General features: G+C 38.5%; 1 protein-coding gene across 1 annotated transcript in view; it reads left to right on the top strand.

The window, feature by feature from the left end:
• The window catches only part of vps50 (VPS50 EARP/GARPII complex subunit), a 109,542-nt gene that overhangs the window by 13,764 nt on the left and 70,519 nt on the right, over positions 1–25,259 (top strand). The window contains exons 3-9 of the mRNA XM_078422914.1: positions 5,405–5,527; positions 5,993–6,064; positions 7,633–7,686; positions 8,680–8,750; positions 12,525–12,642; positions 12,727–12,762; positions 16,518–16,600. Coding sequence (XP_078279040.1) covers positions 5,405–5,527; positions 5,993–6,064; positions 7,633–7,686; positions 8,680–8,750; positions 12,525–12,642; positions 12,727–12,762; positions 16,518–16,600 — 557 coding nt within the window. The remainder of the gene's footprint in view (positions 1–5,404; positions 5,528–5,992; positions 6,065–7,632; positions 7,687–8,679; positions 8,751–12,524; positions 12,643–12,726; positions 12,763–16,517; positions 16,601–25,259) is intronic.

The raw sequence follows: 25,259 nt of genomic DNA, 5'->3' as shown, positions 1-25,259 counted from the left end.
TTTTACCAAAGCCAAGTGCATCCTCGGTGAGTGGGAAGGAAACCGGAGCACCCAGTGAAAACCCATGCAGTCACAGTGACAAACTCCATACAGACAGCATCCGTAGTCAGGATCGTACCCAGTTCTCTGGTGCTGCAAGGCCACAATTCTACCGCTGCGACACTGTGCTGCCCTATAACCTTTAACTGCAAAGCGTCATCCTGGTGTTGTTTAACTTCTCTCAGATTTGATATTGCATTCTACTTTCCCCCCATCATCTTTGATTCCTTTCCATGGTGAAACCTTTTTTGATTCCGTTCCTGCCTGTTTTATGAATAATATAATTAGTAAATTTGCTTTCAATCCTTGACAAAATAATCAACTGCAGGTTATGATCCAGTAGTTATTAAATGCTTATTAGGGTAGCAGAGCAATCCTTTGATTCTTAACTAAAATTGATGGTGATGAAAGTCGATTGTTTGATGCTGCTGATAATTTGGATCAGGCATATGTGATATCCCTCAGAACAAGTAATGTATTGTTTGTGGCAAGAATACTTTGTTATTCGTGATGCAAATTTTTTTCTGTTTTTTAGCACTCAGAGAACCCACTCTGACGTATAAAATCACATGAAACCATAGTATTTTTGTTTAGTCTGTTGTGATCTAATTCACTATAGTTTAATGTAAGAGTAGTGGGAAATAATTCTGTTATGCTGGTTTTATTGCGCTAATGTTATATTAACTCACTAGGTGGCAGTGTAGTACAGGTGATCAGAATGTGGCTGATCTGGAACTTCAACGCATTTGTAATGTGAATTATGGGTTCTGATGTGTTGACTTTAAACATCATGCCAAATAAACTGGTGGATCGAATTGGCAAAAAAGTGCTTTCAGCCTATCTCGAGATTCTCCATGCTATGCAACTGCATCCTCAACGTTCTCATTGACAGACCTCAATCAATATGAATTGACAACAGCGCCATTTGCCACCTTGCTTTATATCCCATAATTTTTCCATAATAAATTCTCATCCAAACTCAGAATTGCCACAGCATAGATTCATAGTTACACTACATGAGAACAGGCCATTCAGGCCATCTTGCCCATGCTGACCAAGATGCCAATTAGCACTAATCCCATTTGCCTGTCTTTGGCCAAAATCTCTAAACCATTCCTATTCATAGTTAGAAATGTCTTTCAAATGTTATAATTGTTACTGTGTGCTCTGGCAGCTCATTCCATCTTGTTGTTTAATTCATGTCCCTCAGATCCCCTTTAAAATGTTCTTCTCTCACCTTAGACATACCTTCTAGTTTTTTCATGACACTGTTGATGGAAAAGAATAGCGTTACATTATGTGACCATTCAGCTGCATGTGGCTAGTGAGAATCCAGACATTTGCAAATTGCATTTGAGTGTCAGATCCCAGTTTCTGCGTGAGTGCTGAAATATTTTGTATGGAGGGGAAAAAAGTAGAGTGGATTATGTATATTTTTACTTTATTTTAGCTTGATCATCCCTGTTGATGCTCTCTAGTGTAGGTAAAATACCGGACATGCAATACCATGAAAACATCATCAATCTTGATTAGAAAAGTACCATGTGGCATAACTGATATAGACCAGCTGAAGAATCAAGTTAGTATCAAAAACAAGTGGGCCTCGGTTAAGGTGAGAGGAATGAGTCTTAAAGGAGATTTGAGGGGTAGATTCATTTTGCAGTGTGGATAATAATCGTAATACACTGAGGAGGGAGTGAAATGGGATATATTAACAATGCTTAGGGAGCATTTTGACAAATATTTAAATCGGCAAGGCATTGAAGGATTTGTTCTAACACAAGGAAATGGAAATAAAATAAATAGGCGAAAAGGTATGCATGGACCTTTAATGATTAATGACCTTTAATTAATGATTGAACTTTCACAGTGTCCAGGGTGGAGAATTCCAAAGACACATCAACCTCCGAGTCAAGTCTAATCAATTTAGTCTTTAATGGCTTGTCCTTTTATTTTGACCCCTGGGTTTGACTCCTCAGCAAAAGAAAACATTCTCCCTGCAATCTGCCCTATGAAGCCTTCTAAGCATTTTTTGTTTCAACGAGATTTCCTTTTATTCTTTTAAATTTCAGAGAAGAAAGGACTAAATAATCAAATCAATGCAACCCCAATCAGTTTTGGGGTTAATTAACCTCCAGCACTATTTAAAAAATGTATTTCCTCAGTTGCACCAGGCTCTTGGTTCTCTAGTATTTTTTTGTGTCATGTACTTTGAAGTCAGACACAAAACATTTGTTTAATTCCTCTGCCATTTTTTTATGCCGCATTACAAATTTCTCCATATCTTCCTGACTGAAGCGTATATTTGACCTTGCTAGTCTTTCCCTTCTAACATACCTGTAACATCTCTTACAGTCTGTCTTTCTCGTATTACATTCATCTCGTGTTCTATATTCCATTTTAAATTAATGTTTGTTATCCAACGGCGAATTATGAAATGCTTTTAATCCTTAAAGTTACTTTTTTTTTCTGGCAACTCTATAAGCTTTGCCTTAGATTTAATACTTTCTTTATATGATCCTGTAACCCATGGTTGGACTATTCATCCTGTTGTTTAATGTTTATTTGTTGCAAATCATGTACTCTTTTGAATGCTGGCATTCTCTTTAATATAGTATACCGATGTACCACAACCAGCTAGTTATTTTGGTCCTTCATAGTTTCCATGATTTGGAATGAAACATCTGGTTTCAGATTGAATGACATCCATTTTGAACAATGTAAAGTCATAATTTCTTACGGCCTCTCTGTAATAAGATTATAAATTAACTTATTGCATGACATCGGAATTAAAACGATCTGTATCATAGTCTGTTTCACTACATACTGATCTAGAAATCCATCTTGGATTCATTCCAGAAAATTACCCTTTTGTGATAGTACTAATTTGATTTGTCTGATTAACATGTACATTGAAGATTCCTCCATTTACTTTAATCCTGTAATGTGCTCCTTGAATTTCCTCATTTGTACTTTGTTGTATATCGCAACTTTGCTGAAGTCTGTAAGCAATTGCATCAACGTTTTCTTCCCCTCCTCCCCACCACCAAGTTTAGTTTAGTTTAGAGATATAGCGCGGAAACAGGCTCATCTCCCCATTGGGTCCGCGCGGCCAGCGATCCCCGAGTTGTTACTTAGTTCCACTATAACAAATTTACAGTCATACTTTTCCCATCCCTGCATTCAGTTGGAAGAAGGCTTTTGACCCAAAACGTCACCAATCCATATTCTCTAACAGCTCTCCACTGAGTTATTCTAGCATTTTCTCTTTCCTTGGAAAACCAGCATCTGCATTAGCTTGTTTCTACATTGTAGTATGTGGCTTGTGGAGTAATCCTGTTATTATGACTTTCTAAAGTCCTACTTTTGAAACTCTTTCCTAGTTCCCTGATAAACTTGCAAGTTCACATTCCTTTTTATCTGTGTTACAGATACCAAAGTGGACCACAACTTCTGGTTCTTCACCCTACCGCTTCATAGTGTTCTGTAGGCATTCAGTAGGATCCTTGACTTTGGGTCCTGGGAGGCCATGTACAATTCTGGAATCACATTTACAGCTGCAGAAACATCTGTCCACGTATTATTTAATCTCTATTACTATATTCTCTCTTTTCTGTGCAGTTTAGCCACTTTTATCTTGTTCTCATTTGTGAGGAACCGAAACTGAAAAGCTGTTAAGATTGACTCCTTTACTGATGGACTACCTACCTCCTCCTCCAAGTCTTGATGGTGCTCATTCATTCCCTCCCTGTCCACTCAGTATGAAATTATAGTGTAACGATCTCCCTAAATGGGAGTGGCCAGATTATTGAACAACGATGAGATAGTGTACAGGAAGGAGATAAAGAGCTTGGTAACACATTGTCAAGACAACAATCCTCCCTCAATGACAGCAAGATGAATGAGGTAGTTATTGACCAGGAAACAGGGTGATTTACACACATCAGTCTACATTAATGGTGCTAAAATGGAGGTGAGAGCTTCAAGTTCTTAGATGTAAATATCAACAATTGTCCTGGCCCAACCACATTGATGCTACATCCAAGAAAGCACATCGTGCCTCTACTTCCTCAGAAGGCTAATGAAGTTCAGCACATCTCCGACAACACTTACCAATTTGTGCAGATGCACTGTAGAACACATCCTAGCAGAGTGCATCACAGCTTGGTTTGCCAACAAGACTGCAAGAAATTGTAGAAAGTTGTGGATGCAGCCCAGTCTATCAGAAAGATCAGATTCCCTTCCCACCACCCCCCAAATGACTACATCGACACCATGCAGCCATGGGAAAGTAGCCAACATATTCAAGGACCATTCCCATTCAGGTCATTCCCTCTTCTCTCCTCTGCAGTTGGGCAGAAGATACAATAGCTTGAAAGTGCATATCAATAGATTCAGAAACTGCTTCTTCCCCACTGTTATCAGACTACTGAACAAATCTCTCACAAGGCGAGGGTGTACACTTAATCTCCCAATCCTACCTCATTGCAGCCTTTGCACTTTTTAAAATCTGTACTGCAGCAAGTAATGCAACACTATATTCTGCAGAAATTTGGACTTTGAAATAGTTGTTTCAGGTAGAGGTAAAAAGGGTTTTAAAATGTTGAGAAAATTGGAGGATACAGAAAGGAAGGTGTGATGGGGTGGAAGGTTGGAAAGATTAAATGATGGATCCAGTGAAAGAGGCTGTTAGTAGCAAATAATTAGAGTTGAATGTGAAAAGTGTGGGGGAAATGCCAGCAGAAAAAGGCGGGGGAAATAAATAAATACTGGAAATTAGATTCAAAAGTAAAATTGTTGATTCACTGAAATTACTGAACTATATGTTAAGTCCAGTTGGGTAATATGTCCCATTAGAAGATAAGGTAGTGTTCCCTAAAGCTGCATCTGATTTAATAGGAATAGCACAGGAGGCCACAGACAGTGTAGTTCGGAGAATTACAGTGACAGGCAATAGCAAATGCACAAACATGCTAAAAATGGAGGTGTTCTGCACACAGTGATAGAGGTCATTAAGGAGTCTGCAGCAATTGCAGCTGCTTCTATTACGCAGAATTAAACAAACGTTTTTCTCCATCCAAGGTGGATCCCAGAGAAGCAGAAGGTGCTGAGGGTGGCATCGAACCATTCTTCTGGCTAATTATTGTAAAAATATTCTCAACTAATGAAATTAAAAATTTGTTCTAACTAAAGCCGTCTAGTGGAAATGGAAAATATCATGGAAAATATAACTAACTGAATTGGCCAGCAGTGGAATATATTTTTAATTCCTGGGGCAGAGGGATAATTCAGACAATTTAATGATATTACAATTATTTCTATGAAGCATGTAATTTTCCTTCTATAATTTTTCATTGTACTAAAGGAAGAACTGAGGGAGTTGAGAGAAAATCCCACTGATCCTCAAGCAGAGCAAGAAATTATTAACAGCATTGAAGAAATCTATTTCAGCAATGATTCATTTGATGTTGTGGAGCACGAACTGCAGGTAATCATTCAATTAAATACATTTTATAATGTATTTATTTCTTAATATAAATAGACTTGAAAGTAACATGCATTTCACTTGCTGAAGAATGGTAAATATTTATCAAAATATGACTAACTTATTTGTGAGCTACATTGACAGATTAGCTTCTCGCAATCAATGCATATTAGATTTCATTATCTTTGTTAAATAGGTTGAAGAAATTGCATGAGATGGTTGATCAGAAATGCTGCAATATGATCTTGTTTGCTTGTATTCAAATATTTGTTACTATTTTCAAGAGCTGTCTCCTCCAGAACATCAAAGAGATAGCATTGATGTTATATCAAATCCTCTCATTTTGCTGAAAATGATTTCTTTAGACTAATCTACAGTAACAGGAGATTGTTGCACTATGTATTGATCTGTGTATTGCTTTGCTAAAGCAATGAACATGTTTTAATGTTTACTCTTGCCTCTCCATAGAAACTCCCATCTGTTCTCAATCTTCACGATCTAGAAGAGTATAGAGATAAACTAAAACAGCAGCAAGCAGTTGTGAGTATATTTCTCTTGTATACTAATTCATTAAGGTAAAACTAGATATGTGGTCACGCCACGGGTTGTAAGTGTCATCTTGATCTCCATCCTACTAATCCTGAAAGCAAAGTATTCTACAAAAATGGTGACAGCCTTTTTAAAATTAAATTGAAGGCACAGTTTCACTGCAACTTTACTGAGCCAATCCATTCTCCTCATGTTGGATGAACAAATTTTCTTGGAGCAAATAAGATGAGCAATTCAGAGTACTTTTTATTACTTGTTTTGTATATAGGAAATAAATGCTGAAGTTTTGGAAATCAACATGTTAAAACTATATTGCTCAAAAATATGCTTCCTCTTTGGGAATTTACTAAATTTTTTCGATCATAGTTGGGAGGATGGCAGTGTTGCAAATTATCTAACCCTAACTGATGTTTCATGTGAGTAGTTGTCTTGGCCATATCTTGAGCAACTCTGTCAAGTCACAAATAAGCAAGAAGATATGGGTGACATTTCGGGTCGAGACCAGAAACATCACCTATTCCTTCTACCCAGAGATGCTGCCTGTCCTGCTGAATTATTCCAGCATTTTCTGTCTATCTTCAGTGTAAACCAGCATCTGCAGTTCCTTTCTGCACAAGAAGATATGGATGGCAGGTTTCCATCCTTGTAAGCTATTAATAAACTAGGTGGGTCTTTACAACACCTGGAAGTTTCATGAATACCATTATTCTTCCATATGTATTCAGTTACATGTATTAAATCAATAACTGAGTTTAAACTCTAGATCATGAGTTTAGACCTTTGGATACAAATCAGTAACTTAAATCCTTTGCTAATGTAATTTACCTTCTGTAGTTTTGGAGCAGTTTACCCTTTTTACATTGCCATTAAAAATATTCCATGTGTTAGAAATAATTAAAAAAATTGTACCATTAAATTTCATTGTAACCAACCGGACGGAGGCACTTTACTGCTTCAAATTATTAGTCTCTGTTCTGGAGCATGTCACAAAAAGCTGGAGTAACTCAGCAGGCCACACAGCATCTCTGGAGAAAAGGAATAGGTGACGTTTCAGGTCGAGACCCTTCTTCTTCGGATTGACCCGAAACGTCACCTATTCCTTTTCTCCAGAGATGCTGTCTGACCTGCTGAGTTACTCCAGCTTTTTGTGTCTATCTTCGGTTTAAACCAGCATCTGCAGTTCCTTCCTACACACTCTGTTCTGGAGCATGTTGTATCACTAAAATATTTTGAGGTTTACTACTAGTAAACTCTTAAATTCATGAACTAAATTTGTGTTTAGTTTATTCACTGTTTTTCCTATTAACATAAATAACGCAAATGAAAGCGCAGAAGATGTGTTTGGAATGCACAATTTAATTGAGTTAAATGCATACTTAATGTTTTCCTTTATTTTTCTAGCTTATATTAATGGCACTGCTTATCTGGAAACTGAAATATAAATTTGGGACAACATGGATTAGTAAATTTTTCATAACAAAGTACATAAATTTTAAACCACATTAATACTTTCATTTTATACTATGACATGCATTATAACAATATGCATTTCTCTACAGGTGTCCAAAAAAGTAGCAGATTTAATCCTTGAGAAGCAAGCTGCATATGTGAAGGTAAAAGATTGTGAAATAATGGATGAATAATCAAATTTAATTAAACCAAAACCACCTTCAGGCAAAAACTGAACACGATTTAAATCAATAATATGATTCTAATATTGTATAATTGAAATTAAAAATCAACCATTTTAATGGTTTTGGATGTTCTTGTAAAAATTTCATGCAGTCAATTTAGAACCGTGCCAAATAATTTGTTTTACAATATTTGTAAAAGTGTGGCTATATTAAAATAAGATAACTAATTTGATTTTCATTGAAAATAATAATAGAGGTACAGGAAGAGGGTATATGGCCCCTCGAGTTTGCTCAGTCATGATTGAGCAGAATTATTTTTTTCTGACTCTATTGTAATCCATGATTCCCTTGTCATTGAAAATTCAATAGACAATAGGTGCAGGAGTAGGCCATTCGGCCCTTCGAGCCAGCACCACCATTCAATGTGATCATGGCTGATCATTCACAATCATTACCCCGTTCCTGCCCTCTCCCTATACCCCCTGACTCTGCTATCATTAAGAGCTCTATCTCGCTCTCTTGAAAGCATCCAGAGAAGTGTCCTCTACTGCCTTCTGAGGCAGAGAAGTCCACAGATTTACAACTCTGAGTGAAAAAACGGATTCATCCCTAAATATGCTTAATGACACAACATCAGGGTAGAAAATTACAAAGATTTGCAATCGTGTGAAAGAAAAATGCTTTTCTTATGCTCTCATCCACTCTCCATTCAGAATGTTACTTTTTTCAAAAAAATCACCTTTTATTCTCTTGAACTCCAGAATAAAGGTGCACCTTAATCTTATTTCTTCACATTGAGTTTGCAACATGCTGCGTGAAACTAAAGATTGAACGTCACCTGGATTTAAAAAAAAATGTACTGGTAACATTAATGCCATTTTAAAATGTTTGCAATTTCAAGGGCAAGGGAACTGCTTTAAAAATAGTTACATGTTCAGTAGTAATGATATGTATTAACATGTATTCTTCTAGGAGCTAGAAAGAGTTACATCACTACAAACTAATCTTCAATTGGCAGCTGTCATTTGTACAAATGCCAGAAGGTAAGAGATGGTAGTTTTCTGGAAGCATCATGTTTGCTAACATTTCTGTAATAATTCTTGAGCAAATTTTGATAATTATTTTGTAATGGATGATCAAATTGTCAAAGTTTTCAAATTATAACTTGTGGATTGGAACATGGTATATAAGTGAAAATAAATTAAAAGCCTTTTTTTGAAAATGAAATTAATTTCAATGATGTAAGCATCATGATCACTCTATAAATAAGTTCATGAAATAGAAGAATCAAGGCAATGGCAAATGTAAGAGGCAATAATGCTGCCTAAGATTGCATCAAGTTATCCCAAAGATTTTTGCAGGCAGAATACTTTTAAAGTGGAATGGCTGGAACCTGAGAAATTGCAGCAAGAAAGCCCCAAATAATTAGTTTTGACTGGACCAAGCATTTGTGTGGGTGAGGAAGGGTTTATTTTTAGGGATCCTGATCACAGAACTAGGGGAAAAGTTATGCTGCTGCAGCACACTTCACCTTTAATTAAGCTGATGGCCTTGTAAATCAGATAACTGGAGATGGAGATGGATTTTAAACCAATAAAGTTGAGAGGATGAAGTTTAGGTTGGGGAGATTTAAATAGTAAAGTTGGGTCCATAGTGCAAAGCGGTCTAACAGTCATAAAACATATGGCAAAAAAATGATCCAAATAGAAACACATAGATTGAACCTAAAAACATCTATATAAAAAATAAAAAAACCTGATTGCATGTTGACCAGTGTTGACAATTAAATACCCCAGTGTATTTTCCATTTGAGACATAAAATAGAAAGAGTGGTAATGTCCTGCCTTTAAAGGATAACCTGTCAGCAATGACTAACGATTCTGCACTGGAAAAGCAGTAAAGTGAATGAAAATTTAACAACTTCAGTCGTTGGAAATCTGCAATAAAAACAAAAAATGTTTGAAAAACACCATGGGTTCCCGTGCTGTACTGTTCTATGTTCTATGCTAAATAAGTCTAAAATTACCTTGGCATAAATTTCAATCACATTGTGCACTATTTTTTTTAAGTGTCTGAAGACTGAACTGTGGCATTAAACTGATTGCCAAATATTGTTGCTGGTACCGTCTAATTTGCACAAAAAAACAGAATAATCTTTCAAGGACATTGCATACTTATGCTAGATGTATGATCAAAATGTTAATTGTAGATTTAATGCTGCGTCTGCCTGATTAGTTCACACATTTCAACTTTAGAAACAGCATGTGCTGCATGCACACACCCACAAACACCCTTACTTACATTATTGTTGGACAATCCATTTGGCTACCAATGCAGTTCAGTTGGCTCAATGATGGAACGGATTTCTGTTTATTATTGAGGTGATTCTTCTGCCTGCCACCAGGATCTTAAAGCCATCCTTGCAGAAGCAGAGAGTTTATTCCTATGTCTCTTCCATACAGTTCATTTCAAGCTGTTCAATTACTTCCATTTCTCCTTGCATTTAAATCACATCTTTCATTCTTGTAAGGATATCTCAAAATAGTTAATAGTTAATAGGGCGGCACGGTAGCGCAGCGGTAGAGTTGCTGCTTTACAGCGAATGCAGCGCCGGAGACTCGGGTTCAATCCTGACTACGGGTGCTGCACTGTACGGAGTTTGTACGTTCTCCCCGTGACCCGCGTGGGTTTTCTCCGAGATCTTCGGTTTCCTCCCACACTCCAAAGACGTGCAGGTATGTAGGTTAATTGGCGGGTAAAATGTAAAAATTGTCCCTAGTGTGTGTAGGATAGTGTTAGTGTGCTGGGATCACTGGGCGGCACGGACTTGGAGGGCCGAAAAGGCCTGTTTCCGGCTGTATATATATGATGATATGATGATGATAGGCAGCAACTTGGAAAGAGAAATGGAATTGATGTTGCGGATCAAAATTGAAGAGAAGATGAGCAACTGAAAAGTTTGCAGGCCCTCCCACCAACAGTAACAACACAATTCAAGTGAGAAGGAATTAACAAAAACTCATGTTAAAGATAATAATTGCAATCCAATATTTTCAAAAAAAGAAGTTAGACTGTGATTTTGAAACATTTTAAAAAAAATAACCAAAATAAGGATAAAAGTGGAGTTTGTCCATCTCATCAGGGTAAATTGTCCCTGACAAGATGGACAACCTCTGACAAAGGTTGCCAATGAGCAAGAAATATTTTTAAATTAAAAAAAAATACAGAGCAAAGGCAAACAGTAGTGCGGTGTAGAGAGTTTGGAACCGTACAATTTTCAGTTCACTGAGTAAGCGCCACAGTCTGTGTACTTACACTGCAGAATGGGATACCAGAAGATAGTCTGGTCAGATATCAAAAATAATGCAAGTTCACAGGCTCATGTCGGATTTACACTGCCCATTATTAAAGTTTGATTTGATGCTAAGCACCTCAAGTGATGTTCGTCAAGTTCTGCAGACTCATTATGATTTTCAATGTGGTTTTAAGAAAATAAAATTGTTGATTAAGTCTAATTACTATAAATTGGATGGCGGGATAATGGGAAACTCAGTGGCTGTTTTAAATCTGGATTGTCAAAAGGAACCAACTAAAAGGTGTTTGAATAAAATAAGGGTACATTGAACATAGAATGCTACAGCACAGGAACGGGCCTTTCTGCCCACAATGTATGACATTGTTTCACCACATGATACCAAGACCAACTCTTATTTGTGTGCACATAATCCATATCCCTCCATTCTCTGTGTATCTATGAGCTTATCCAAAAGTCTCTTAAATGCCACGGGGAATCTACTTGCATGGCTAAAGATTAAAGGATTTATAGGTTGTCTATTGAAGTGTTACTCCTGGCATCCAGCCAGGATCAGAACTGGAACTTGAGCTGTTCACAACCTGGATTGAAAGGCAAAGATTAACGTATGCCTTTTTGCTGATATATAAAACCAGCAGAGAAAGTAAGCTCGAAGGACACAGAATCTACAAAATTTCAAGAACCTAGTAATCCATTTAAATTATACACATGCCAATTACTGTTTGGTTAAAGCTTCTGTTTGGATATTATTTTTGATTCTGCCATTGCTTCAAGCTTTCTCCAATAATTTTTGTTGCGGCTTCCCTAATTGGAACATGCTGTGCATCTAGCACTGCATAGTCTTGTTATTAATTCACCTGGTCTGCATATATTCATTCTATGCACAACATTTCATGGATGTCCTTTCACACCTAGATCTTTACATTTCTGAAATTTTGACATTTATTTTGATCACGCTTGTGGCTCCCTAACCTGCTTTATTTCCCTTGTATCTCAGTGAAGTATTTTGGTATATTTTGATATTATAAATACTCAATATACAGTAGAATTTCATTAAAGAAGGCACTGTTAGACTGGCAGATTTTCTGGACTGTTGGAGATTACTCGTATTAATATCCCAACATACTTAATTCACATTTTTACATGTAACATGGTAGCATAATCAATTGTCTAGCAAACCAGGTGAGTTTAAAAGGACTGCAGGAAACACAACCCAGAGTTTAAAAGGATCAATGGATGCAGGCCATGGTGAGTTTAAAGGGACCATGGGAACCAGGGCTCTGTGTTTAAAAGGAAAGTGGGAAGCAGGGTTTTAATATGTTTAAAGCGAACATGCGACAGAGAACCAGATGAGGGATTCGCTGAGCCATGTGTATTTTGAACTCTCTGGGTTAATCAAAGTTTCACGAATTACCGAAATCCAAACTTTTTCAAAATTTTCAAAATGTTGTAAATTCATGTACTTGACTGTCTAGTTAAAACTGATTGACATTTGTCTTTACAGGCAGTTAAATATTGCAAAGGAAGGATTCACACAAGCTAGCCTGGGGCTACTTGCTAATCAAAGAAAAAGACAGCTGCTGATTGGACTGCTGAAGTCTTTGCGCACAATTAAAACACTGGTATGCACATTTTATATTTAATTGCTGTTTTAATACTTTCATGTTAAAATAAGTACTTTTAACCTTTTATTTTTGTGTTTATAGCAAAGAACTGATGTACGCTTAAGTGAGATGTTGGAGGTAAGCAATCAACATTCATCAGGTTGTGCAAAACTAATTAGTATTTACCAGATTTCACATTCCACTTAAATCTCCTGTACTTCCTTTCTCTTAATTTTGTCAACATAACCCTATATTCCTTTCTTCTGTATCTGCTTATCTCCTTGCATGGTATTTTACCCCCAATCCAAACTTTACCCCTAAAGGTAAAAGAGTTTCTTCTGAAATTTCTTTTTGAGAACTTGACCCTTAAGGCCAGCATTTCCTGTCAATGGTGAGCTACTGATGCTCTCCAATGAGCTTTGAACTTTCTTTTGTTGATCTCTCGTGTCATCTTATTTTAAAATAAATTTAACTGAAGGCGATATCTGACTAGAGATACAAGAAACTATTGACACTGGAATGTTGAGCAAAACACAAAGTGCTGGAGTAATTCAGCAGAAGAGTCCTGACCCGAAACATCGCCAATTCATCCTCTTCACATATGCTGTCTGACCCATTGAGTTATGCCAGCACTTAGTTTTGCTGCCATTTTTGAATACCTTGAGCTTTTGAGTGGGGAATAATGAAGCCTGGTGATGGTAGTGCACCAAATGTAGTCCACATGAACTTCTGTAAAGCTTTTGGCTTATTCTATGCGCCAAAAAAGTAAAGGAAGTGTGTAAAGAGTGATGTATATATAAATGACCTAGACTTGAAAGTAGATGGGTTGCTGAATAAGATTGCTGACGATACCAAAATTGAAGAGGTTGCAGACGGTGAGGAAGCCTGTCAGAAGATACAGCGGGATATAGACTAGCTGCAGAAATGGGCAGAGAAATGGCAGATGGAGTTTAACCTGAGCAAGTACAGGGTATTGCACTTTGGGAAGTTGAATGGAAGAAGAAAATGTACAGTTAGTGGCAAAACCCTTAACAGCATTAATATTTAGAGGAATCCTGGAGTCCAAGTTCATAGGTCACTAAAGGTGGCAGCACAAGTAAATAGGGTGGTAAAGAAGGTGTATGGTATGCTTGCCTTCATTGGTTGGGCATTGAATATAAGAGTCAGAAGTTGGGATGCAGCTCTTTAGGGCTTTGGTTACGCCGCATTTGGTTTAAGAGGCTTTAGGCTTTTGGAGTCTATTGGAGTCTTAGACTTATTGGAGTCATAAAGCAGGGTAACAGGCCCTTTGGCTCAGCTTGCACATAGCAACCAAAATGCCCCTTCTACGCTAGTCCCATATCCTTCTAAACCTTTCTTACCCATGTACCTGTCCAAATGACTTCTAAATATTGTTAAAGTACCTGCCTCAACGACCTACTCTGGCAGCTCGATCCATGTACCCACCACCCTCAGAGTGAAAAAGTTGCCACTCGGATTCCTATTAAATCTTTCCCCTCTCACCTTAAACCAATGTACTCCGGTTAAAAGGCTGCATTTACCCTTTCTATTCAACTCTTGATTGTGTGTGTGTGTAATCACCTATCAGTTTCCTGTGCTCCAAGAAATAAAGTCTTAGCCTGCCCAGCCTCTCCCCGTAGCTCAGTTCCTCGAGTCCTGACAACATCCTTATAAAGAATGTAACATTTTATCAAAAGACTTTTAGGAAGTACATATATACCATGCCAACTACAATTGTGTCATTGGCCCACTCTGTAATCTGAATTTTTTTTTAAAGGAAGTTAGTTAGACATGTGCCTTTTAAAAAAAAATCCATAATAGATTATTCTAATCAATGTACACTTGCCAAAGTGATTGCTAATTCTGTCATTTTTTCCCCAAAATAACATTAAACTGTTGAAACTAGGTTTATCCTGAAACTTGAACAATGGTATAACATTTGGAAGTTATTTTGCCCACTTCCACGTCGCCTCCACGTAGCTTTAAGTGCAATCCTGTGTGCAATTACATACAATCCTGACTACAGGCGCTGCTGTACAGAGTTTGTATGTTCTCCCCGTGAACTGCGTGGGTTTACTCGGTTTCCACCCACATTCCAAAAACTTACAGGTTTGTAGGTTAATTGTCCCTAGGGTGTAGGGTTGATTGTTGTTTGGTGAGCCGTAGGATCTGTTTCCACACTGTACCTCTAAACTAAACGGTGATAATAATAATACATTTTATTTGTTATATGTAGGTTGGCACAGGGTCAACGGTACAATGAACACTCCTTATCCACCGGCATTGCAGAGAAAACAATCGAAGTTTGTAGCTTGTGCCACCTAATCCAGGCAACATTCCGATATACCCCTTCTGCACCCTCTCCAAAACTCTTGTAGTTCTTTTTCTCTCTTCTGAATTTTTGCTCAGCTTCCCATATCCCCACTAAGTCTGATTAATTCCAGAGAAAGAGCAAACCTGCCACCAGGATGCCAATAGACCCCTGGCTCTATTAGGTGCCAATCCTTATGGTCAAAACAGGTTGCACTTTCTCAAGATGAAACGTCGCAATGTTCTAAGAATCCAAAGGCCTCGATACAGTTCTATCTGTTCAAACAGTTTTATAAGAAACAGGTTTAACATTTCAATAAAATGAATTCTGTTTCTCTTGCCACAGATTCTGCCTGAGATGAATGTTCCCAACATATTCTGTTTTTATTTTTGGCATCTGGAAACATTTTTGGTTTTCAAGTTTGTATTGTCTTCCTGTTTCTTGTAAATTTATAAATTATATGCCATGCAAATGACAAAGTGTTCAAGTCAACTACTTTTAATATAAGCAGTTTGAACAAAAGCTTATGACTCACGGTTAATTTAAAACACAATCCTAGTTGTCATGCATTGTTAAATTTCTTCTGGTTATGATGTACTGGAAAAGATTCAAAATAGTGAATTTCATAATTTGTGACACTTCTTGAGAAGTATTTTGGCATACTGTGACCTTGGCAGGTGCAGCAATCTTGGAAATAGCAGGGAAACAATTTAGTTTTGTACAGAATAGTAGGTGGTGAACGGAAATGAACAGGAGAATTGCCTTAATGATGAGAACCATGTGAACAGCCTCTGGCTGTCTTACTCAAACTACCTCTGACTTCTGCAATTAGCATCTCAAATGAAGTGTAAAAAGTAAGCAGTGCATTTTGAATTCAAAAATCAAACCTCTTGAGCCTTGTTAAGGATTTTGCATCTATGATTAAAGATGTAGAGACTTTTGGAACCAAGAAATTATCGTATTGCATGCACAAGTGTGGTTTGATTTTATTTTTAAATGGATCAATGGTGGGGTAGATGCAATCAAAGGTAGGGTCGTTTTGATGACTGCCACCAATCACATTTGTTTTAATGAATTTAGAAGCTCAAGCTTATTGAGTCAATTTAAGGATGAAGTGAAAGTAAATCTCTGAAGAGAATGAACAGGAACCGCAAAATCAGTTTAGTTTAGAGATACAGCGCGGAAACAGGCCCTTTGGCCTACGGTGTCCGCTCCAACCGATCCCCACACATTAACACTATCCTACCCATACTAGGGACAATTTACACTTGTACCAAACCAATTTACCCACATACCTGTACGTCTTTGGAGTGTGGGAGGAAACCGAAGATCTTGGAGAAAACACACGCGGTCACGGGGGGAACATACAAACTTCGTACAGACAGCACCTGTAGTCGGGATCAAACCCGGGTCTCTGGCGCTGCAAGCACAGTATGGCAACAACTATACTGCTGCACCACCACTGTTATTCCCTCACCTAAACTATGAGAAATGATGCTACACCTTGCTTCAATATGCCAAAAATGAATACTTTCTAAACTGAATTTCCAATAATCTTGCATCTGTAAATTTTATTATTAAGGAAGAAGATTATCCTGGTGCAATACAGCTCTGTTTGGAATGTCAGAAAGCAGCTAGCACATTTAAACACTACAGTTGCATAAGGTAAGACAGATCTACAAAAAGTTATGAAATGAAAAAATGTATTGGTCATTATTTTTCTTCATCAGACTGCCTACCAACTGTAGTGTTTTTCAAAGTTTGCGGGGGAAAAACACATATATTGACCCATTTTTGTTGAGTGTGGATTCTAATTGCCAAAAAAAGCAGTTTCAATTACTCAAGAGAAACTATTCTGGAACACAAAAGGTGCAGTACAGGAAATACTATTTCAATAGAGTATATAAATATTCTCCTCTTCAATAGGGATGGACACTTTTTTGCAGCAGTTAGTGCTGATGATTCACAGCGTCAGTGACCTGGATTCAATCCTGACCTCCTTCACTATTAGTATGGAGTTTACACATTCTTCATTGACCACGTGGGTCTTCCCTGATTTTTAAATTTTTTCTTCTATATCTCAAAGATTGTGCATTTTGGTAAATTAACTGGCAACTGTAAACTACCTCTGGTGGACTTATGGTTACAAGGAAATTTAATTGCTCAGAGCCACATTAGACTCTATGACAGAATTGTTTCCTTCTAGGACATAGTGGATATATGAAATACAATAAATGCTGATTGACTGAATATTTTGGTGAAGTATTGCCACTGCGATTAACCTCTAGGACCTTAATTCCAGACAAGGACTTGATGTTTTAAATGTTAAATATATGATTCTAACTGATCCACATGGTTTCTACATGCGGTTCTCTAGCAATCTATTTATTTAATAAAAGAAACTTCCGAATGCCATTCAGTCTTCGTGGAATATTGGCATCTCGTTCATCAGCTTCAATTCTCATTTAAAAAGTATATTGCTCATTCTGTTCCTTATGTTTGTTCCATTTTCTGCATGTTTCTCCCTCGCTCCTTGAATCATTTGCCATGTTTGAGACAACGTATCTGTGACCTTGTGCATGTACATTGAATCTTTTCTCATCTTTTTGCTCCAAGCAGAACAATCATACTTTCTCCACTCAAACCTTCAGATGGAATCTCCCTTCTGTGTGCTCCTAAAGTTAATTTCTTCTTGAGTGATAAATAGAGTTACATGTAACATCTATGGTGGTCTTGATGCCACAATTGATCAATTAAAGCCTTGATGTTAAGGACACTTAACATATAGCCATCTCTTTATTGTTCTTGGACCATAGTTGTTAGGATAGAGGTTAAGGCTGAACTAGAAGATGTGAGCAGATTATGATTGAACATTACTTAATAGTACTTTTATAGAAGGTAAGGCCAGACTGCAACATGTGATACACACAATAGATCAATAATGGAAAGGATCATTATTGATCTATTATTTATCTATAAGGCGTATCACTCATTGCAGTCTCTGACTTATTTTTTCTCTTTGTCTATCTGTTTCTTATTCACCTTCTGCTTAGTTTTCAATTTTGGACATGGATAATGAGAGAAGAGAATTGACAACAACATTTGCTCAATATTGGGAGAATTTGGCTGGGGATCTACTTGCAAATTTCTAAATTTCACCAGCTACTTGTTAGCGCAATCTTAATGTTATCTGGGTCTAACTGTATGTCAACACAGAATTTATGGAATCAAGTAAAAAAAAGTGCTGGAATTTCTCTGCTGGTTAGGTAGCATCTAGTATCAATGGAAGGAGAAACAGGATAAATGTCACAAGGTGGCAGCCTTTCATCTAACATTCACTTTGTTTTTCTCTCTGAATGTTGAGGATTTCCAGCATCTTGTTCGGTTTGACATTTTCAGCATCTGGAGTTCATGGAATTATCAGAACTTTGAAAGTTGAGTGGATTAATGAGGTCATTATTTTAACACTTTACATTGTGGAAATTTCCATTTCCAACCCAAAAAATTGGTAGATACAATACAATACAATACAATATATCTTTATTGTCATTGTACAGGGGTACAACGAGATTGGGAATGCGACTTCCATTTGATACAATAAATTAATTAGCTAATCAACAGAAATTTAGACAACCCAGAGAAACAAAATTAGATACAGTTAAAACAGTATAAAGTGCAAATAGGTCTGTGCCGGGTCGATGTGCGACGTGACCATTCGAAAGAGACAGTTCATGGGGGGGCACTCAGCAGGACCGGTTCAGAGCAGCTATAGCCCTGGGGATGAAGCTGTTCCTAAGTCTGGAGGTGTGGGCGTAGATGGCCTTGTAACGTCTGCCGGATGGTAGATATTCGAACAGACTATTGCATGGGTGTGGTAGTCTTTATGAATGCTGTTGGCTTTCCTGAGGCATCGTGTATTGTAGATGCCCTCCAAGGCTGGTAGCTGTGTCCCGATAATCTTCTGAGCTCTAGACTACCCGCTGAAGAGCTCTCCTCTCCACCTCCGTGCAGCTGAGATACCACACAGAGATACCATGCATTAGGATGCTCTCTGTGTTGCAGCGGTAGAAGGTCATCAGCAGCTGTTGGGGCAGACCAGTCTTTTTCAGTGTTCTTAGGAAAAACATTCATTGCTGCGCCTTCTTGACCAGCGCAGCGGTGTTAATGTACCATGTGAGGTCCTCCGAAATGTGTGTGCCCAGAAACCTGAAGCTGGACACTCCACACTGTCCCCGTTGATAAAGATCGGAGTGTTTTCCCCATTATGTGACCTTCTGAAGTTGATGATCAGTTCCTTGGTCTTAGAGGTGTTTAGGGACAGGTTGTTATCTGAGCACCAGTCCGCCAGGTTCTGTACCTCCGCTCTGTTGTGTGTTTCATCACCGTTGGTGATCAGCCCGATCACCGTTGTATCATCTGTAAACTTAATAATGGTGTTGCTGGCGAATGCAGGAACAGTCTTGTGTGCAGAGGGAGTAGAGCATGGGGCTCAATACACAGCCCTGTGGTGTGCCGGTACTCAGGGTGATAGTGGAGGACATGTGCGGGCCCAGTCTCACTGCCTGCGGTCGCTCTGTCAGGAAATTCAGGATCCAGTTGCATAACGACGAGCTGAGGCCTAGCTGGTGGAGTTTGGTGGTGAGCTTGGTGGGGATGACCGTGTTGAAGGCAGAGCTATAGTCAATGAATAGCATCCTCACGTACGTGCCCTGTCTCTCCAGCTGAGACAGGACAGTGTGAAGAGCCAAACAGATGGCGTCCTCTGTGGATCTGTTTGCCCTGTATGTGAATTGATGCGAGTCCAGTGAGGCAGGTATGCTGGATTTGATGTGCCTTTCAAAGCACTTCATGATTATTGGCGTTAGGGCAACCGGACGGTAGTCGTTCGGGTTGGTGATTTTTGTTTTTTTCGGCACCGGCACTATGGTAGCCGACTTCAGACACTTGGGGACCGTAGCCAGAGATAATGACAGGTGAATACCAGAGATCCTGGTGAATACCTCAGCCAGCTGTTCAGCACAGTCCCTAAGTACCCTTCCTTGAACTCCGTCCGGGCCTGCAGCCTTGCGTGGATTGACCTTCACAGACCGCGCTGTACATTCTGTGTGCTCAATGTTAAGACCTGTCCCTCCGCCATGGCCGGGGGTAATTCCACTCATGGTGGTGTTGCCAGTTTTGAAGCGCGCAAAGAAGGTGTTAAGCTCGTTGGCCAGTGTGACATCACTGGAGGCAGGCAGGGCTGCTCTTGTAGTCAGTGATGTCCCTGACACCCTGCCACATGCTTCTGGTGTCCGTGGTATTGAAGTGGTCTTCCACCCGTTGCCTGTGGATGTCTTTGGCCCTTTTTATACCTTTGTTCAGGTTTGACCTGGCAACACTGTATGCTGAAGTGTCACCGGATTTAAAGGCATTGTTGCATGCTCTTAACAGATTCTGTACCTCCTTGTTCATCCACGGTTTCTGGTTTGGGAACATCTTTATTTTGAATCTTGATTTTGAATCTGCATTAATGCATGAAAGATTACTTGTAATTAATTGGGATGAAGCTCATATCTTTTTTGTGACATGGTATCTTGCATTAAATGATTCTCTCTTAAAATATGGAGCAACATCACTAATTTTGCAAGTCACTGATCAGAGTATTTACACAGGCAAACATCTTGTGTTAAATGCAGTTGCAGAAGCAATATGGCTGACATTGAATAATTTCTAAAAATGTCATGTGATTACTGATAATTTGTAATGCAAGTTCAGTTTTTTGTTAGTTGATCTCCTTTGTGACAGCATATATGTTGAAACATGTCGTATTGTCCCTTTTTGCCCACTTAGTTCTCAGTTTTTCTTCCAAATGAGTTCTTCCAACCTGTGTTCCAGCCTGAGCACTTTTTTAAAAATTCTGTTTCTCCATCTATTTATAAAAATCTCTGTACCAACTCTCTTTACTGTTTTATTTTTTTGCCCTGTACATGCATATAACATTTAATTCTGTGATACATCTGTTTCTAAAGTTCCAGGCTTGACTTATCCTTGCATTTATATTCTCTAATCCATTATTTAAGTTCAATCTTTTGAACTTTCAGGTGGCGTCCTTTCATCTATTACTTGTAAATTGTATTCACTGAAACGTGGGTGGTTGCAGCTGCTTTCCTTTTTGCGCCGATATCCAAAATGCCATTGATGCAAATTTAAAATCCCACTTGCATGTCATTATTATGGGGGATAAATTGTACCTTGCAAGGTAATAAAATTGGAAATGAAAATCATATTTCACTGTACGCGGATGATATTTTACTTTATTTACGAGACCCTCTATATTCAATCCCAACACTTTTTACAATAGTGGAACAGTTTGGTGATCTATCGGGCTATAAAATCAACCGGTTCAAAACTGAGATCATGCCAATCTCCAAATTCAATTCTGATTCTTTAAAAGCAAAGTTCAACTTGAAATGGTCTCCAAACTATATGAGGTACTTGGGCATATACATTCCCAGTAACATAGAAGAGGCTTATCAACTTAATTATCCCCCATTAATTGACAAAGTCACAAACGACCTGAAAAGAATGAACTTACTTCCTATTTCCTTTATGGGCAGAATTAACATAATTAAAATGTCTATTTTACCCAAATTTCTTTATTTATTTCAAAACCTCCCTTATTCCCCCCACCACTTTTTAAAAAGAAAATGCAGAGCACCTTCTCTTCCTTTGTTTGGGAAAATAAGTCACCAAGGATCAGCTCGCAGGTTTTACAGCTTCCATATAATGCTGGTGGGTTAAACTTACCAAACCTTAAACTCCATTTTCTCTCAGCTCAACTTACCCAGATCAAGCAATGGTTCTCCAGCTTAATAAGTGCATGGGCAAGGGTGGAGTCCCATGACATTCTCGCAGATGAGTTGAAATACCTGCCTTACATTGGTTTACAAGAGATTAAAAAAATTACCGAGAACCCTACCATTATTAATACCTTATAAATATGGAAGAGCTCCCATAAATTTATGGGTTACAAGGAGCACCTCTCTCCCTTTACTCCCATATGGAGAAACCCCAACTTCACATCCTGTTTTAACAATGACACATTTAAGCCGTGGTATGATAAGGGAAGTAACAAATCTTTTTGAGAATGGTACATTTATCTCCTTTAATCAGTTACAATCAAAATACAATCTACCCACCACTCATTTATTCAGGTTTTTCCAAATTCGTCATATGATTCAGACAAGTCAAGGAGCTCTTGAGGAACCCAAACCTTCCAGAATAGAATGTCTCATCAACAAGGACGTAAAAATCTCCAAATGTATTTCTAAAGTATATAAATCCCTGTTGGAATGCTTGTCTACAAGCACAGAGGCTACAAGACGTAAATGGGAAAAGGATTTAGAGATGGAGATAAGCAAAGAAGACTGTCTTTTTTTTGCCTTAAAGCTCATAAATGTTCTTACAACGTGAGGCACAACTTTCTTTTTTCAAAACTCTACATAGAACTTATTACACACCTGAAAAAGTTCATAAAATGAACAATGAAATGTCCTTTCTGTGCTGGGATTGCAAAAAACAAAAGAGGAACTTTTATCACCTGTTTTGGTCCTGTAATTTGCTGTCAACATTTTGGAATTCTGTAATTGATATTATAACACTATGTTTAGATGTGCATATCACAAAATCTGCTCGCTTGTGCCTTCTTGGCACAGGTAATATGGACCCTTGGAATGAATTTCATAAAAAATATATTGACCTTGCTTTGATCGCTGCAAGGAAGTGTATTATAATCCACTGGAAATCTGATTACTCCCCCACAGTATTGCACTGGTTAAATGAAATCTCTAGCTACATCCCATTAGATAAAATCTATTACAACATAAGATGTAAGAGTCAGGACTTTTAAAAAATATGGCAACCACATATAGATTTAATGGCAAGAAGGGCAGCTTCAGGGATAATTGGCTGATATGTCGTGTTACAACGTATTTTCTGTTTGTGACCATATATGGCAATGTTTGGCATCCAGTGTAATTGTAATGTGATATGGTACAACTTACCTACTATCAAAACTGTCAATCAAACCATATAACTCTCAATCTCTCTTTTTTGTTTTTTGGGGGGTTTTTTGTTGTCTTTTTTCTTTTCCTCCCTTATACTGTGCATAATTGTAAAATGAATTCCCATTTGTGTTTTTGTGAAGCTCAATAAAATAATTTAAAAAAATTAATAAAAATTGTAAAACACCAGAAAACACCAATAAATTGGCCATCGTAAATTGTGTGAGAAAATCGGGGGCAGTTGATTGGAATGTAGGTAGTATAAAAAAATAGGATTAGTGTAGGATTCATGTAAATAGTGCTTGATGGACAGCGGGGATTTGGAGAGGGAATCACAGTGAACAATTAACAAAGTAGCTTTTGATTGATATTCAGGCAGCATCTCAACTACATGTTCTATGCTCATTTAAGGTTCTGTTTTCTGTGCCAACTATGATGTACATTGATTGCAAGCACCGGAGGGCCTCAAACTGGTGAATCAAATAGTGGGACCACACAAAAGTGATAAATCAGGCAAAGGCAACAAATATTAATGGCATCAATCATGCCACCTATGGAAAGCTCATTGCCCTTTGTTTCTAAATGGTAGTGTATGGCACAGAAACGGGCTCTTCACTCCAACTTGTCCATGCCAGCCCAGATGCCTCATTTACGCTAATCGCACTTGCCCTCATTTGACCCAAATCCCTGTAAACCTTTCCTATCCATGTGCGTGTCTAAATGCCATTTGAATATTGTTATAATACCTGCCTCAACTATCTACTCTGTAGCTCATTCCATACACCCACCACCCTCTCCTTCAGGTTCCTATTAAATCTTTCCCCTCTCACCTTAAACCGATGACCTCTGGATCTCGGTTTTCCAACTCTGGGTAAAAGACGCTGTGCATTTACCATATCTATTCCCCATAAGATCGTATATACCTCTATAAGATCACTCCTCATCCTCCTCTCCTAGGAATAAAGTCACAGCCTGTCCAATTCTCCCTACAGATCAGGCCCTCAAGTCCTGGCAACATCCTCTTAAATCTTCTCTGCACTCTTTTTGCAGCTTAACAACATCCTTCCCATAGCAGGGTGACCAAAACTCAACAGAATACTCCAAATGCTGCCTCACCAATGTCTTGTACAACTGTAACGTGACATTCCAATTCCAATAGTCAATACCCCGACAGATGAAGGCTACTTGACCACTCTGTCTACCTGTGACACCACTTTCAAGGAATTATGTACCTGCACTCGGATCCCTCTGCTCTATGACACTCCCGAGGGCCCTGCCATTCACTGAGAAAGTCCTGCTCAGGTTTGATTTCCCAAAATGCAACACCTTGCACTGATCTGCATTAAACACTATTAACAATTCCTTACCCCACCTGGCCAACTGCAATTTTTGGTAGCCATCTTTGCTGTCTATGATACCACTGACTATGATACCACTTCTACATTCTCATCCAAATCATTGCCAAAACCATAAATAGCAGTGGGCCAGCACCGATCCCTGGATGCTTGGGCACAGGGCGTTATCATCGGGTGGGATAAGGAGTCTGACCAGGTGAGCTGAAGATGCATCCATTTACCACTTCCTAGTCCCTCAAGGGTGGCCTTATGGTTCAGTGCTGGGCCCATTGCTGTTTGTCATCTATATCAATGATGTGGATGAGAATGTACATGGCATGATTAACAAGTTTGCAGAAGACACTGAAGTGGGTGGTATTGTAGATAGTGAAGATGGTAGTCAAGCAATGCAGCAGAATCTTGATCAAGTGGGCAGGTGGGCTGAAAAGTGGTTAATGGAATTTAATACAGAGAAATGTGAGGTGTTGCATTTTGGGAAGTCTAGCATGGCAGGACCAACACAGTGAACAGTAGGGCTCTGGGGAGTGTTGTAGAGGGGAGGGATCTCGGAGTGCAGGTACATAGTTCCTAGAAAGTGGTGTCACAGGTAGATGGGTGGCAAAAAGGCTTTTGGCACATTGGCCTTCATTGGTCAGAGTATTGAGTTTAGAAGCTGGGAGGTCACAATGCAGTTATATAGGAAGTTGATGAAGCAACATTTAGAGTATTGTGTTCAATTTTGAGCACCATGTATTACAAAAAATGTTGACAAGCTGTAAAGGGTGCAGAGAAGATTTATGGGGATGTTCCCAGGACTCGTAGCCCTGAGCTATAGGAAGAGATTGAGAAGGCTAGGACTCTATTAATTGCAGTGCAGGAGGATCAGGGGTGATCTTATAGAGGTGTACAAAATCATGAGAGGAATAGATCGAGTAACTGCACAGTCTC

Source organism: Rhinoraja longicauda, chromosome 2, assembly GCF_053455715.1.
Source record: "Rhinoraja longicauda isolate Sanriku21f chromosome 2, sRhiLon1.1, whole genome shotgun sequence".
In the NCBI taxonomy this organism is placed as follows: domain Eukaryota; kingdom Metazoa; phylum Chordata; class Chondrichthyes; order Rajiformes; family Arhynchobatidae; genus Rhinoraja; species Rhinoraja longicauda.
This window is presented reverse-complemented; position numbering and strand designations above follow the sequence as displayed.